General features: G+C 39.8%; 1 protein-coding gene across 1 annotated transcript in view; it reads left to right on the forward strand.

The window, feature by feature from the left end:
* TDRD7 (tudor domain containing 7) overlaps positions 1-17,354 on the forward strand; it is a 47,325-nt gene that overhangs the window by 19,273 nt on the left and 10,698 nt on the right. The window contains exons 7-8 of the mRNA XM_009328932.1: positions 12,522-13,102; positions 17,109-17,295. Coding sequence (XP_009327207.1) covers positions 12,522-13,102; positions 17,109-17,295 — 768 coding nt within the window. The remainder of the gene's footprint in view (positions 1-12,521; positions 13,103-17,108; positions 17,296-17,354) is intronic.

Here is a 17,354-nt window from a genome sequence, read left to right on the forward strand (position 1 = left end):
TTGTGTAAGTTAGGCTTATGATACAATAATAGATGAAAGTGAAGTGTGATAATGCTGGGGGGAGAGATTACAGCTCAGTCCCTTCCTGCCCCCCCGCCCCAATGTCTGTTACCTCTTGATCACCAGGGACGTCTTTGTCCTTCCTATTAGGTGCTGGTATCAGGCTGAGCCTCCACTTACAGGTCTGCCGTGTGAGTTGCCATCACCACTGGGTTAAGGGTCTTCAATTGCTGTGCTTTTATCCCTTCTTCTGCACTCATGGTTCATTTAGGGTATAATGCAACTTTGCATCAAGGCTTTGTTTAGCTTTACTTCAGCAGGCCAGTCATATCAATGAACGCTTTCAACTTCATCAACATCTGTCAAAGTGTGGCACCGGAAGGGTATTGAAGGAATGAGAATATCTGTCTGCTTGAAGTGACTTTTCATGTACATACTGCTAAGTATTTTCTTGTTAATAACTTTAAATACCAAAAAAAAATTTCACTGAGATTAAATAATTGCTCTTCAGGAATAACACCATTTGCATGTGTGTATGGTATTCTAACACATATATAAAATGCATTTGTGACATCTTACTACAGACATCAGTAACATATGCGGACAGCAGCAATTTGTTTTGATGGTTGACGATTGGTTTCTGTGTTATCCATAGAGCAAGCTGTTACGTTTTGAGTTACTTAATTCATGCAGCAAATTTTAGTCTTTTTCTTAGCTAATGTTCCAGACCAAATGTTACTGTTCATCCAGGATCTTTGGTCTGTGTTCATTGTCCATTTGCTTGTTATCTGTTGGGGCTATCTCTTCTTTCTAGCAAGCAAATAAAGTCATTTCAGTGTAAATAAGCAGTCATTAAATCTGTGGAAACATTGTTATACAGAAGGCACAGTACAACAGCAATCAGAACTATCAAGTTGTCTCTCTTATTGTGGAGAACTGTTAATGAGCCTCTAAAGCCCATCTCAGTTTACTGACTTCTGTAAACCATAGTCATGGCTCTGGCATGGAGAAGTATGAACTGGGCCCAGGCCTTCTCATATGAAGGCTACCATACATCTCTTAAATATAATCAGTGTTTATTCCTGGTTCAAACAAGTCGTCTGCAGGTGTTCAGCTCTGTAGATCCTTTGAAATGCCAGAGGGCAGACTGTACTCTTCAGTATCAGTAAGATGCTTCCATGACTAATTTCTGAATTATTTCCGCCTTGTTGGGTACTTACACGGGGAGTGTCTGCCAGCCTCAGAACAGAAGAAATGCCTGGTGTTTCTCTCAGTACCTTCTTAAAGAGACAGCACATACTCTTACTGAATGCATACTGATCAGTAGTAGCTTAGTTACAAACTAGCAGGCAATAAACTTTCTAATATGCTTTCAGCATCTCCAAGCTCATCATTAAGGACTCTGCTGTGGACAGTGTCACTTCTGAGTAACTCACATCCCTAAACTTTTCTCTGAAAGGAAGGAATTTAATTTTTGACTTCTGGGACATGATAATTTCTGTGTTTAGGTTACAACCACCAGTAATGGAAACTTTTCCTATCTAGTGAGCTGAAGTCTCCAAAAACTACTGTAAGTTGCAGGTTGACGATCTTGTTTTCAGTCTTCACCTTTCAGGCGAGAGGACCTACTACAAAGGATTGAGGTGGACCTTGTTCTCCATTGGTCTGTTACCTCCCTTCTTTAGGTTAGTTTGCTTGAGATCTTGCTTGTAGCAATGTATTTTGCACAGCTAAATGCAAAAGTACAAAGTAATTATGTAGTGGCTAGCACTCACAGATTATAGGCAAGCCTTAATGAGCAATTGGGCTGCGAACAGATATGCTCATCACCCTTATATAATACCCAAAAAGTCTTTGTTGTCCAGCCAGGCTTCAGTCAGGAGAAGAGTCTGCTTCAGCAGCTCTGTTGGTCAGATCTGCAGTATTGCTGAATTGTCTGCTTCTGTCTCCAGCAAGACTGGTGCTTTGAAAAAAGTGATGACTGGTGGTGATGCTCCCACCTTCATTTTTTTTCTATCAGAATCTTACAGCTTTCTGTTTGATGAACTACTTCGTCATGCATCTTTGAGCAGTTAGTGATCCCCATTTTAGCTATCCTACCGCTGTCTCATTTCTCATCTTTCTACAGATTTTTCTCACAACTTAGCAATTTTTTTTAGAATTCTGAGCCAAAGTTATGTAGCTCTGCTGTGTTTGGGCTCAGCGTTGAATCCTTGGGATTCTCCCTGAGGGGGAAAGAACGTTATAGCACAGGTATGAGAGTGAGAAGGATGCAGACTTGTAAACAAACAAGTTTTATTGGGTTGGTTGGTTTGTTTGTTTGTTTGTTTTAGAAGTCACAACCCAAAAGTAGTAATAAATTTACTTTTGGTAGTGGTATGTTTAAAAGACTTTTTCTTTGCACATGCTCAGCTCTCCTCAATTACTTGAACTCTGTGAGTAATTCAGGAGATGGCGATTCAGATGCGGCAATTCAAGAGAAGACTAAATTCCTACATCTTTTCTCAGAACGTTTACTTGAATTTCTGGAGTTCTTTTCCAAAAGCTTTTAGAGAATTAGGCAGTCCTAGGACATTAGGGAAGGTCCTTGCATGGATATGGAATTGGTTAAAATATTGGAAAGGTATCAAGGCTGAAATGGTTAATCTTCAGAAAGGCAGGAAGTCATGGTGGGATTCCACAGAGGGGACACTTGGACACATGCTGGTCAGGATTGTAATAAGTGAGATGGTAAAGGGTGCAAATACAAGTTGAGCTGGCTAATAATACAGGGTTGTTCAGGGTTATAAAGACCAGGGCTCTCTGAAGAAGTGTGGAACTTCCTAATACCAGGTTGCTGGCCCATAAAATTGCAACTGAGACTTAACTACAGAAATGGACAGGAAAGACTCTCATTACATTAAAAAAGTGTTTTTTCTTTGTGGACAGTTAAGCTTGGGCAAAGAGATCTTGGCATTTATAATAACTTCATGAAAATGTTGGCTCAGTAGGAAAAAATGCAAATGATAAGAAATACTTGAAGAGAATAGGAAAGATTATTTCAGTTGGAAGGGACCTATCAGCAATCATCTAGTCCAACTGGCTGACCACTTTAGGGCTGACCAAAAGTTAAAGCATGTCATTAAGGGCCTTGTCCAAATGCCTCTTAAACACTGACAGGCATGGGGCATCAACCACCTCTCTAGGAAGCCTGTTCCCGTGTTTGACCACCCTCTCGGTAAAGAAATGCTTCCTAATGTCAAGTCTAAACCTCCCCTGACACAGCCCTTCTCTATTCACAAATAACAAGTCTGGGAGGGCATCTTTCCTAGTTGGCGCACTGAGTACTTGTGACAAGAAGTTACCTTCCACAAACTTCAAGAATTTCCCAGACTTGCTCATCACCGCAGTATGGTATTCCCAGTTATGTCTGGGAAGTTGAAATCTCCCACAAGGACGAGGGCTACTGATCCAGAGATTTCTCCTAATTGCCTGTGGAATAACCAATCAGTGCTATCATCTTGGCTGGGCGATTGGTAGTAGACACCCACTGTGACATGTCCTTTGTTTTCCATCCCCCTAATCCTCACCCAGAGGATCTCAACCACATCATCGCTAAATGTAAGGGCTGTACAGTCAAATCTCTCCCTTACGTACGATGCAGCTCCTCCACCTGGCCTGCCCTGCCTATCCCTCCTGAACAGCACTCCAATTATGTGACTCATTCCATCAAGTCTTGCTAATACCAGTGATATCATAGCTCTGGGAACTGACCAATGCTTCCAGTTCATCCTGTTTGTTTTTCATACTGCATGCGTGGGTGTACGAGCATTTCAGATAGGCTCCTGAGTCCTCCATGCTCCCAGGAGCAGCGTAAAAGTTCCTGCTAGCATTGCCACCGTCAGGTGATGCCATGCCAACTCTTGGCTTACCTTTAGCTCTCCTGTTGGCAGCCCCTTCCCCCAGTGATTCTAGTTTAAAACCCTCTCAATCAGTCCCGCCGGCTTATGACCAAAGATCCATTTCCCCATCGGGACAGATGGATCCTGTCAGGCCCCAGCATACCTCAAAGGTTCTTCAATAGTTATAAAACCCAAAGTTGTGGTGGAGGCACCAGTCCTAGAACCAGGTATTTGTATCTTGGGCTCGTCTGCTTTTTCTGAAGTCTCTCCCCACTACTGGGAGGACTGAGGAAAATACTACCTGCGCTCCTGAATTCTTTAGCATTCTTCCCAGGGCCCTGAAATCTCTTTTGATTGACCTTAGACTTTTTGTTGTAACATCATTAGGACCCACATGAAAAAGCAGGAGTGGATAATATTCCAAAAGCTGTACTAAGCTATTCAGTTGTCTGGTGACATCTCTAATTCGCGCCCCAGGGATGCAGCAAACTTCCCTGAAAAGACAGTCCAGTCTCTATTCTTATGGATAGAGAACAAAATAGCACACACTGTACCACTGGGGAAACATGTTGTGTAAGCACATGTCAAAATCAGATGTGCTCCTCCCATCTCCACCCAGAAGATACACAAAAAAACTCACTGAGAGATCAAGCAGGGTGAAAGGGTGATTCAGAAGGGTGACGGATAAAGATAAGTAATGGATTCTGTACAAGCAACAGTTAAGTTAGATGATTTAGGTGGGGCGAGATGGAGATACGGGCTATAAAATAATAAGAGACCTGGAGAAGGTAAATGGGGAGTGATCATCGTCTTGAATTCAAAAGCAACTGAGTATGTTCACTGATGAATGGATGATCCCTGGCCTCAGTCGTCATGAGCTACTTCATTGCAAAGAAACTGTCACTAACTGATAGTGTCTGAACTATGGAGTATCCAAAATGGCAGGAAGAGGCATCACTACATTTGTACTATCCCCTATGCTTTTTCCTAGGCATCTGCTGTTGTCAAAGAGGATGTCAGGCTAGGAACATCTTTGTTCTGACCCAGTACAGCTCTTCTAACACATTGATTTAACCTGCCTGTATGTAATTATTCCACAGCTGATCCTTTTCAGTCAGTCTTGGTGCTGGCTTCTTTCTAGTAGTGGCCTTTATTCATGCTCATACATCAACCTGAGAAGTTGACAAAATATGTCAGTCCCCTGTGTTGTTTGTCAGGTGAAGCTGTCTTTTATCATCTTTTTCTCCAGCTGTCTTCCCAAATTCATTCTTGCAGAAGAAAGAACGAATAGTAGGCAGCCACCTTTTAATTGGCAGAAAGAAGGGATGCATGCTTCTAGAGTTGCTTCTAGAGTTTTCTTGTAGTAATGGCTGCCTTAGTCTTTCTATCTGGTTTCTTCAGGAGCTGGTAGAAGAATAACACTACCATTCTGAATTTGGGAATTCCGGTTGTACTGGAAGAGATATACTTGCTTTTCAACAGTTCTAGAACAAAGATGTTCTTTTTCGTAAAACATCCTACTGGCTCTGTCTACCTATCAGTTTAACCATTAACCTGTTGTCATCAGAGGCCAGTTTCATCTCCAGTAATCTACTATTCTTCAGTCAGTTGTCTTACTGCTTTTTAATAAGCATATGGCTAAAGAATATGTAATACCTGAGCATATTCTTTAGTGCGCTTAAACACTTTGGTATTGTATTGGCTGATACTGTGTGAAAAATGCTCCTCAGACTGGAGAACATTTGCCTGGCTATTTATTCTGAGGAGGAGGTTTTACACAGTAAAGGAAAGCTTAGTGTTCTTTGCTTCATCTCTTGGATGTCTGGGATGGTGCTGGGCAGGCCCCAAAAGCTGGCTGTCTTCTTGAAGATGCATAATTGGAAAAAATCAGAGAAAAGAAGGGGAAAATTCACATTGTTTTTGTTTGGTGGGTTTTGGGTGTTTGTGGTTGGGTTTTTTTTAGGTAGTCATTACAAGTTGAAGTTTGTCATTACAAACAGGAAGGTAGAAGATCTTTTTAGACAAGAATGGGACTTGCGTATGTTGCCTAGTTGACAAGTAGGACATCTTGTTTAATTTTTTTTTAACAATATCTGGTTCTCAGAATATTCTTCATCTTTTACATTTTATAAAAGTTGTGACTGTGTGCAGAAAGTGCAACTAAAGGCTTAGGAAAATGGCAGGATCAGCTGGTAAACAGACTGACAGAAACAGGATTAGGGCTGTTGTTTTCTGAATTCTGTTTCTTTGTTCCTGGGTGGTATCCCTCTCTTAACAAACTGGATACTACATACTAGTACATCTGGCAGCTGAGTTTTTACTGTAGTGTTCAGAGTGAATTAAACAGGTCTGCTCAGAGAAGAGGAGGATTGCCATAGTAACCAGATGTATTCCTTGAGCAACTTTGGTACTGTCAGGTTTTTACTGTTAAGGAAGGAATTTCTATACCACAATTAAGCTGTGTGAATCAAAGGTTATCATTCCAAACAGAGAAATGGGCTTGAGAGAATGAAAAATTCAGCTCTAATTATACATAATAGTGTGTTCTTATGAGCTGGAATGTACTTTGCACATGGAGGAGACAATGGAGCGGGCTGTCGTGGCTGGTAGTATGTATGAATGAAAGTTTGCACAGTTTTACACAAGCCATACAAACTGTCCTCTGCAGATGAGCTCTAGCATTATGATAGTTAGCTTTCTTTTGCCGTGCTTGTTGAAGGAATCAGTGTTTGGTCTGACAGTTTGCTTTAGTAGGTATCTCAGTACTAGACACAGAGCCACTAGGCATTTAGAATGGAGTTCTGAGATTGAACATTAGACATGTTCTGCCTAAAATTTAACTAGATGTGTTGTATATAGTACAGTACAGGGCAAAATACAGTTGGTATCAGCCTCACTGAGAAGATGGTGTCATAGAACGTGTGGAAGTGAGCCAGTTGAGGGCACAAGATCCAGAATAACTTTGCTGTTCAAACACGGTGCTAAAACAGGCTGTAACTCAATGTTCCTGAAGCTCAGTCTTACTGATGAGTGGTTAGATGACGTGATGAGCCACCAAATGAAGTCAGACTCCATTTGACAGCATCCTTCCTTGTTCCTGCTTCACATATCCTTGCAACTCCTTGTGTGTTAAATCTTGCATTTCTCTGACCCGTTAGGAAGACATCACTGCATTATGAGGTGAAAATTGGTGCAGCCAAAAAGAACTGTTGACAAAGGTGTCTGCTGGTCCTCAGTGCTGGCAGAAGGATGTGAGGAGTAAGGGCAGCCCTCAGCAGTATGGAGTTGTTAGATTGGTTCAGCTGGCTTATTGCATCAGAGTTTCACTTGTAACTGTGTTTTCAGAAGTCAGAGTCTCAAAAGCATGAGGAACTGTGGAAAATAATTATCTTCACTGTGATGTGCATGGTAATGAAGTGGGTGGGCAAGGAGAATGGGCAGAAGGGGGCAACCTAAAGACACTCCTGAACTTTGCAGAGCTTACCACTCCAGCCCTGAGCGCTAGCTGAACCTGAACAAAGGATATCTTGGCAATAAGGATCCTTTAGTCTAACCACAAAAGATAATACAAAAATATGCCCAGTATGACTTGTATTTTAATATTTCAGTTAAGTACAGAAGTAATGACTACCGAAATAGAAAGGTTTCAGAGTCATTGTAGCATGTGAAAATTTTCACTTCAGTTGAAGGGCTGAAAGTATCTTTTGTATTTGTCATGAAGAATCCACCAAAATATATTATTGTCATTGCTAGTCTGAATATCATAACTGATCTTTTCTGGGCCCTCTTAATGAAACTGACATACCTGTCAGGGTTAGTGACTGAAAAGGCTATTAAATCGAAAACCTTTCAAAATGATTTTGCCTTCCCTAGTATTATAAGAGGCCTGCAATTTTTGAAGGTAGTTCTTACATCCTGGTAACTGAAATTAAATTGAAATTCAGAAGAACTGAGCCAGTTCTTCTAACATTGCATAAACATTTCACAGAATCACGGAATCACTGAGGTTGGAAGGGACCTCCTGAGTTTATCTAATGCAAGCCCCCTGCTCAAGCAGGATCACCATGAGCAGTTTGCCCAGGGTTGTATCCAGTCATGTTTTAACAGTGGACAGCCTTTCTGTCCTGTTCCAGCTTCCCGGTTGACATGAGGTTTGGCTGAAGACAAGCCTTTTAATGTGCCCTTTTGGCATTTAGGGTAAGAAGTTAGGTATTGTAGCTTACCATGCAAAACAATTGATTCCATATTGGACTAGAAGCTGTAAAAGCTGGCGTGGATTCCAAGGATAAGTTATAACTGATGACGTAGGGGGCTTCCACAGCCTTGTAAGAAAAAGCTCTTTACTGTGTCTGATGCCACCCTGTGCAGTGGGGATCTTCAGCCTTTCAAGAACATTGCACAAGTCTGGGTTTTTTTCCCCAGAATTGGTTACTTTGCATGCATGTTCAACAGCTTGGTAGCTTAAACTGTTGCTTTCAGAGGCAGCTACTTGGAAGAGCAGGGAGGATTGGAGCATTAATGTTGCAGCAGCATCTCACCATTGCCTGGGGAGAGCTGTACTGTAGAATGATTGGCAAAAACAGTGGGACCTGGGGTTTTAGTGGCCACCTCTGACAGAGAAAAGACACTGTCAGGCAAATATGTGGATGCAAGGTACTGCTGATCAAGGCCACAAATACCTTCCTCACTGCTCCAGCTTGCTGGGATTTGAACTTCATGTACTATTGAGGAAAGGCAGGTAGATGAGAGCTGCCTTCACACTAAAGCATTTGTCTAAGGTGCCTGTCAGGAAAATGTGTCTGTAGGCAGTCTATGGTACGTATGCCATGATCGCTAGCTTCTGAGTTGCATATTTAAATTGGATCTGAAAGAATTCATGCATTACATTTCTGATGAATTATTCTTACTCAATCAGAGTGATAGTTCTGATCAGTGTGTTTTAGAGCAGTCTTTGAGGACCTGTTTGACACCAAGAATCATGGAGCCAGGCTTTTCCTGTTTGCCACATATGATGAGACTCTGTCACTGACATTAAATGCCAACTTCCACTGCATGTTTTCTTAAGAAGAAATGCAGAAAATAGCTGCATATGCTAGTTTTGAATGTAACCTTGAAAGTGAAGGACGCTTTCCCTGACTAGAAACTCTCATTTCAAGGAGGTATTTTCTCCACTTCCTTCCTGGAAGGTATTGATGCTTTAGGAGTTTGCCAGTGTATCTGTTCTTTGATCATCACTGTACACACATTAAACAAGACTTGGTGTTATCTTGGTCATTCTGGCATCGCAAAGCAGATCCTTTCCTTTGATTATATGTATTAGCGTAGTGGTTTACTTGAACTTTGTCAAGCACACATATACAAAGCTTTTGTCCTAGCAACCCATACAGGAGCATGTCTGCCTTCATCCCCTCTATATGTGTATGTCAAAGGGAGTGGACTTGCTCTTCTTTTGCATTCCACTTGACTTAGTTGCAGTGTCAGTATTTATCTTGGGAGTGTTTTTTTATTTGAAGCTTTATTATTTTGGGCTCCAGATTTTAATTTTTAAGAGCTCCCTCTGTTACTAAGGCCCAGGAAAACCATGTTTTTCTTCTGTGTAGAATGACTTCAGTTTCTGTTGCCCTGATAATACATTTTGGCAGCTGTTGACTCTGCTTTGTGCTCTTTAACGGAGAGGTGACAGCAGGCATGTTGTGCTTGCAAAGCAGGCCTGCCAGCCATACTAATGGGAAGTACCTTGCAGGCAAATCTATAAACTCAACTGGAAACAAAGATGAGATATTCGTGCTAAAGAAAGGGTGGCTGGCTGTTTTGAAGTGCTGCTCACAAGTGAAGCTGTTCGCTTATAATTTTAAGTTTCTGTAGTGTTGTGCATCCTTGAAAGGTGTCTTGTCCATAGCACTGTCTGGAGGAGTCTGTTGCATCTCGAACATTAACTTCTATGCAAGAAATAGTAGCCTAATGATGTCCGCCTGAGCTTATTTATACAGAAGTAAGCTGAAACAACTTACTGAAATAGCATTTTTCTGTCTCTAAATGGTTTGCTCAGTCAGCATCTACAGTCTCTTCAAAACAGAGCTTCAGTGCCTAGAAAACCTCAGAGCTATTATTGGAGTTAAGAGGCTTAAAGGTCTCTAAGGATCTTCTCTCTTAGTCCGCTGCCAGTCTTTAGTGTGTAAGGTTTAATAGTCCTGTCAGCTAAGATTTATTCATCTCTCCTGCAGCACTAGTTAAAAAGAGCTAGCTAAGAGACAGGGTGCATAAAGGTAGACCTCTGTATCCAGCTTCTTTCAGGATGAACTGCCATACATTGCAACACAGCCTTCTCAAACAGATTGTTGTCCTGATAATGCCAAGTATTTTCTGGAGCTAAAAGTTTCCTTGGCTGGTCATTTAAACAAATTCCTCAATCTTGTGCATGGACACTTGGGACATCCTTATCAATTCCTCTGTATCTAGGATGTCATTACCTGCCAAGGTGGTGTGCCCTGATTTTTTCTCTGGGCCACTTGCTATACTTTGGTCTCTTGACTGTATATCAAAGCCCTTGAAGGGCTTTCATAAGTTTTTGGTCGGTTGTTTTTTTAACCAAGCTCCTTTCTTTGCCTGTGGTTCAAGAGGCAGAATACGACTCCTGATACCAGAGGGTACAAATGTAGGTTCTTCCTGTCATGAATCATTGAAGACATCTTTGGTCCTTCTAGGTTGCATGGCCAGACATGTTTTGTCATCTCTTATATCAAGCTGACGAGCAGAGATGCTTAAGAACTTGGTGAATGTACCACTGGTACGTTTAAGTCCTTTAAATGATTCGTTTATATTTTATCCTATAGTAGATACATATTCTTTAGTAAATGAATGGGATTCATTCTTTAGGATGTCTATAGGACTCTACCTTTCCCCTCCCTCCAATTAAGAGGGAATGTCTCCTCAGTTTAGTGAGCCTACTTGGAAAGACTCGAGTCTTAAAGCTTGTGGACTCATTTGCATGAATTTGGGGAGCTGAGGGTTGTTGATAGGTTTGTTTGCCTTCTCATGTCTTATTCTTGCAGAAAATATTACTACTTTGGTTTTCACTGATAAAGAAGGATTCAGACATGCCACCATTAATGCATGAGAATTCTCTAATGTGGTTATTTTTTTTTTATAGCTATGAAAACTGTTTCCTTTGTGTCAATTTTAGATGGCATGCATGCTAGTGTTCATGGAAGTTGACCAAGACCCATTTGATAGCTTGCTTTTCCACCAGTCTAGACAATGTAATGCACAGCAAGTGTATGGAAATGCACTTGTGTAGTAACCCTTAGGTGGTTTTACTGACTCTCTCAACTCAGATCATCATGTGGCAATTTGGGCTGAGTGTGGAGAGGTGCACATGGGAGAAAATACATGGTTCTTGATGCACTAATGGCTATTTTTTACAGTTTGTTCAATGTACTGTAACTAAATGTTCTTGTTATCTTGATAATGAGTGACATGTATTATTCTTGTTATGTAAGATAATACTTAAAGTCTTCTTTGTTATGCTTCTGTTGTATGTTGCTAAGACAGAACAGCAAAGAGTGACTTTAGCAAGGTTTATAAAGTTCTGATATGCATGGACATCAATATCGTAAAGGGAAGTGCTACCCCTGAGTAGTAACAAGTAATTAAACTACTCAATGTTTTGTTCATTGATCTGCTTCTGAAAAGGACTTTGGTGTGATGTGTGGACCCAGGAAACTGATGGGAGTTGTTTCCTCTGAGGAATGAACATCAAGGTGGAGTTACGTAAACCTTAATAACTTTGTTTATTGCAGGAGTTGTTCCTGCTTTGGGACCAATGTGAAAACACTGAGAGCTATTGTTATCTCAATTCTACGTAGATGTTCCTGCTAAGCTACGGTTAGGTTGATGTAGGTTGAAACTGCATAGCTTTAGGAGGTGGAATTTTATTGTGAATTTGTTTCTACAGTTCTCAAATGGTGCTTTCAAGATTGTGACTTCAGACCATGTGAGATGCTTATTATTGAATTTAGGAGAGGGTAGAGACATATGGACTGCCAAAACATCTGGGTGTGGAGGGAGGCTATGGGCATGGTTTAAAATGGCCTAATCAAATCTATTATGAAATTTATTATGATCCAGAAATTTATTCCTTAATTTCAGAACTTTTTTTAATGAAAAAATAATTCCCTGAGCGTGACAGTAGATAGCCTTTACAACACTGCTTGACAGGTGTCCTCATGTTTCTGAACACGATCAAATCCCCTTTCCCTCAGTAAACTGAGAGAGAAACTTTTGTTTATAGTATGTTTACCCGTGTGGAAGGTCAGGGGGGTTAATGTGCAAAAGACCTAAGTTTGTGGAGTGTGTCATCATCTTCTGGTCCTTCTAGGAGCAAAGAGAGACTATACTTCTTTGGAAGCAAGTCCGAGTTGTATTGCATAGATTAGATACTTGCCCTGTACTGATGTAGTCATATGTGTTTGGTATCCTTCAAAACAGAGGAGGAAGCATTACAGGAAATGCCTCAAGCTTAGTTCCCTGTGGATGTCCACTTCAAAGTCTGTATAAAATGCATGCTATAAAAATGTAATTGGCAAAATGATTTAGACTTAGAGATACAACTGATTATTGACTCTACTTTTGTTTTCCAAGGTGGAGAAAGTACACAGGGGTGATCAGATGGATGGGCTTCTTTATCCTGCTAAGAAAATACCACCGATAGCAAAAAGTGATACAGAGCAAGAAAAGGCATCTCAGAATGTTACTTCTTCAAAAGTAGACCCTTTGTTAAAACCAAATATGGAGACCACACCTGCATCACTTAGCAGTGACTTCAAGCAGAAAGTTGTTAACATCTTGCTGAAGTATTCCAGTGGTCTTTGGGCTAATGCACTTCCCAAATTGTACCAAGACACTTACCAAGTAAAATTTCCAGAAGACATTCTAAATAATCTAGAGTTGCTCTCAGATGTATGTATAGTGGACTATGTATCTGAAGTCCCCAGAAAGGCCATCCTTTATGCTAAACCCCAAAGACGCATTGATGAAAATCTGAATATCACTGAGAAGGTCCGGAGGCATGATGGTGTGAAGGCCACAGCTGAACAACAGTATGAAGAATCCAAGGACCAGCATCCAGAGAACATAACTGTTCCTCCTCTAATCATTCCATCGGAAGGATCTGTGTCCGTCATGGTGTTAGAACTGAAAAACACTAATGAGGTCCTAATTAGGCAAGTTTGTACTTTCAGAATCTATCTTTTTTGCTTTAGTTATAAATCCACATATTCATATTATGCAGATCTGCTGTAAGAGAACAGATGAACAGGAGGTTGCAGGACTTTGTTATTTACGCATTTTGGTAATGAAACTTCAGGATCCTTTTGTTTGTGTTCTTAAATGGAAATTTTCTGAAACTTTTTCTGTGCTGAGCTGATCACTTCTATAATTAGTTTGTCTGAGAATCAAAGCAGATTTGACTTGCTGTTGGAAGACTTTTTAAAATAACCCTGCTATAACAGATAGTAGTATTCAGCTATTGCTGCAATACTTATTAAAATATTTTTTACTTCTATAACTGACTTACTACTAACTAGGTGTGACTTGAGTGTGTTCAGATTACACTGCGGTTTTCACTTTTGGGGACGGATGAGCTTCCATCCAACAGTAAACTACTAGTATTTCTTGGTTTGGTTGCTAATCAGCCCAGCCTTAGAGGACAGTGTAAGAAGTGGATTGTAGTGGCTATCTTATGTATATGTTATTGTACTGTTTCAGGGAATACCATGATAAGCTTTCTATACTTCATTGTTGGGATAAAACACACAGTCCTAGCAGTTCTTTAAAACGTAAAAAAAACAGCCAAACAAAAAAACCCAAACACTTTTTATAGAGGATACTGCATTTTGAAAATTATTTCAAATTGAGCCTAATCTTAAAAAGTTTTATATGTCACTTCAAACGACGAATTGAGCAACTGTGTAGTAATATACTATATTGACAGCTCCCTCTTTTTTCCCCACTAGTTTCTGCAGTTTCAGCTTTCATTAGATAGTTTCAGTCATTCTCAGAGCTCCTGATTAGGGTCGGAATAAGTATGTGCGCAGTTTACTTACAGATCCTTTCACTATGAAACTAATACCCTGTTCCTCATTGCTGGTTGGCAATATTCAGCACACTAGCCTTAAGGCTGAAATTTAGATATCCTTTTTCTCTCTAGCTATCAGTAATGTATGGCAGAAGTGTAAAGGCTTCTTTCAAAGAAGCCTTGAACTTTGTGTCAGTCCACTGTTTAGTTCCCTGAAGTTGTGGAGTCTTAATGGCTGATAATCTGTAGTGAAAATCCCCATACTTGGGGGTTATGAGAGAAATTCTCATTTGAGAATGTTGCCATCATTTTCACTGCGAGCACCATTCCTATATTGTGCTGTTTCTCAGATAAGCTTTTTTTGTACATTGCTTATAAATTTATTTTGTATACTGGTCTTACCACAAAGCATAATTTTAAGGCAAGGTTCTTCATCCATCATTAACGTTTGTATTATCTCCAGCTGGATGAGTGAATCATTTTAGTGAAGAAGACACAGCTGGAATTGAGTGAGCCTAAGCTTAAAAAAAGAAATACAGGGGAAGAACTGAGTCAAAGAAAAGAGAGGCTTTATGTTTTAGGTTGTTCTTGTGAGAGCTCTGTTTGAATTTAGTCTAAGACGTGAAAGATGATGAAGATGAATAGTGCCAGGAAAGACAGCCAATTTAAGACCTGTAATCATCTGTACATAGAAATGTTGAAACAGTTAGACACGATGCATATTGCATGTTTTATATTGGGAAGAGCAGGAACAAATTACCTGTCTCTTACTTCCAGCTTGCTATGCAGGTGGATCTTAACTCTGCAAAACGTTTTCCTTCTCACTGTACACATTTTAATTCTGGCAGCATTGATAACTTGCTGTATATGTGGAGTAACAAATCCTAGCTTTCTAATCTGTTATTTTAAGGATGTTTCCTCTAATTATTTGGGGATTGCTTCACGTCCCATGGATTAAACTACTGTATGACACTGATGAGCTGAGGGTGATTATGTTAAAATTTCTCTAAAGCAGCAGTTCCCAAATTTTGGACCATGGTTCTTTGACAATATTAAAGTTTCTGAATTTGTCAGCTCTGTGTGGGTACATGGTGGTGATTAGTTGTTTCTTGGCCCTAGACACAGAAATGACTCCTTAGGGTTATCTATGTACTTCATGGGCAAGGTCATTTATCTTCAAGATGAAACTAGCCCTGAAGGGAATAGTTTTTTGCCATGACAAGAAAATGTTTATGTAGATGTATAGGAAGGAAACAATGCATGGACTCACCTTTCCTGTGCATGTACTAGCAGTCACTTTCTCCTGATCTACACAAGAACTGTGTAGCAGCTATTGGTTGATGCTGATTTTTGCAGGATCAATAAAATCAAGATACTGTCTTGGGGATGCAGCAATATCTCTTTACTTCCTTGGTATGTGGCTAAGTATTGTTTGGCTGAAACCTTTCAACTGCAGTACTAATTAAGACAAAGCTGGAAAGTTTGGTGCTATTTAAATTTTGAGACGGGGTACAATTCTGTAAGAAATCTGATGGAGTCAGAATGAAAGTAAGGTGATAGAAGCACTCCTAGATACTCACTATACATCTACAACAGTGTGATTGAAGGCAGAGATGATACGCTGGGTGCTACATTTGAATTCTCATAAGAAATAATTACTATCACCTTTTATTCTCAACTACCTTGAGTTTCTGTGCTACAGCTCAGATACTTTTTTTTCCTCTTCTTTTATCTTTTTGAATAGACAAAATTTTACACCTTGTTTCACTATGGAAGCGTACCCCTCTGTTCCTTTCACAATGGAGCAGCAAGCTTTACTTGACATGTGAATTGGTTCCAATTGAGTCTAAGAATGGTGCTGAATGCACACTTGCAGTGTCTGGCTACCTGCACATAGATTAGTCTATAACACACTTTTTTGAGGTTGCTTTCCAAGATTATTTTCTAAAGAATCTGAAAATAATTTTTCAATTGGCTTTCAGTGGCCAAAAACTTCAGTATGATGCTCACCTGTTACCAGAAAATACTGAGTGAGGCAGGAAATTCTGAAGGATTCTTCTACTTTCTGTTAAGATACTCCTACTGTCTGTTAAGTATCTTTATGAAACAAATGTTAAGAAATAAACTTTAAAGTAGCACATAGGTGACTTGCTCCATTCCATGTCCATTATGAAGTAGGTGAGTGCTTAGAAGACATAGAAACAAAAGGACTGTCATTCTGAAAAGCAATTATAATTGGATGGTGAGGTAGCAGGCTGTCTTTAGGAAAATCAGCGTTCCTTGGAATGTGATCCGATTTAACTTAATCTTTATAACAAAGTTAGCATAGTATGTCATAGTACAATATCTGCACTAATCCTGGGCATACAGCAGACCTTCAGAATAAGCCTAGATTTTTATAGGATGGTAATCTAAACTGTGTGGTAGAGCTAAGCAGTTAGTTCTAATTAATCACTCTATGAACAAGTTAAAATGGTAATGCTAATACAAATTTGGGAATAAGTTTTCCTTTTGTTTGCTCTAATCTGACTTGTTTCTGAAGCATTCAGAACTTCCCATTTGGAGCTTTCAGTAAGTTTATGTACTTTATTGAAGATCTATGCAACACAAACTGCTTCAGTATGAACCATTAGGTCAGCAACCTAATATCAGGATTGTTCTGAAGGCCGAGAGTAAGCAGCACATGGTTTGACAGCTGATTGTAAAGTTATTTTAGATGCCTTGTTTTTGATCAACCTTAGTGAAAACCTGATTAAGCTGGTGTTTGTTAATGACAGAGTAACTTCAGAGGTGACATATTAGTTCTTTTTTATACTTGATCCCAGATACTACCCTGCCCTTGTGGTCAAGTTGCTTTACGTGATTGTAATAATCAAGTAAGAGCTCTTACTAAAAATCTAGTTGAGCATGTTAGATTATACACTGCTGGACCACATTTAGCTGTCAACAAAAGTACTAAATTTTATGTCAGTTACTTTTCTACAGCCCTGTTAATAGGAAAAGAGTTTGGATACTGATGTGCTTAGAAAATGTATATATCCATAATTTACTTATATACATATATGCATATAAATGTTCTTAGGTTTTTATTCAGCTTTTTGAAGTTGCATCCTAACTCTTGTGGTGGTTTTTTTTTTTTTTAAATACTGTAGGTATGTGGGCAAAGATTATTCTTCTGCCCAGGAACAAATGGAAGATGACATGAAAGCATACTATAGTCAGAACAGTACAGTATCACTAGCTCAATCTCTGAGCGTTGGGCAACTTGTTGCAGTACATGCTGAAGAAGACGCCTGGTTGCGTGCTCGGATCATTTCTCTAGAAGACAAAAGAGTAAAGGCAAGCAATTACTTCTTTTGGCACTTGGAGAAAGACTTGAAACAATCTTGTATTTTAGA

The sequence above is a fragment of the Pygoscelis adeliae genome, unplaced genomic scaffold (genome assembly GCF_000699105.1).
Source record: "Pygoscelis adeliae isolate BGI_AS28 unplaced genomic scaffold, ASM69910v1 Scaffold127, whole genome shotgun sequence".
Classification (NCBI taxonomy): Eukaryota; Metazoa; Chordata; class Aves; order Sphenisciformes; family Spheniscidae; genus Pygoscelis; species Pygoscelis adeliae.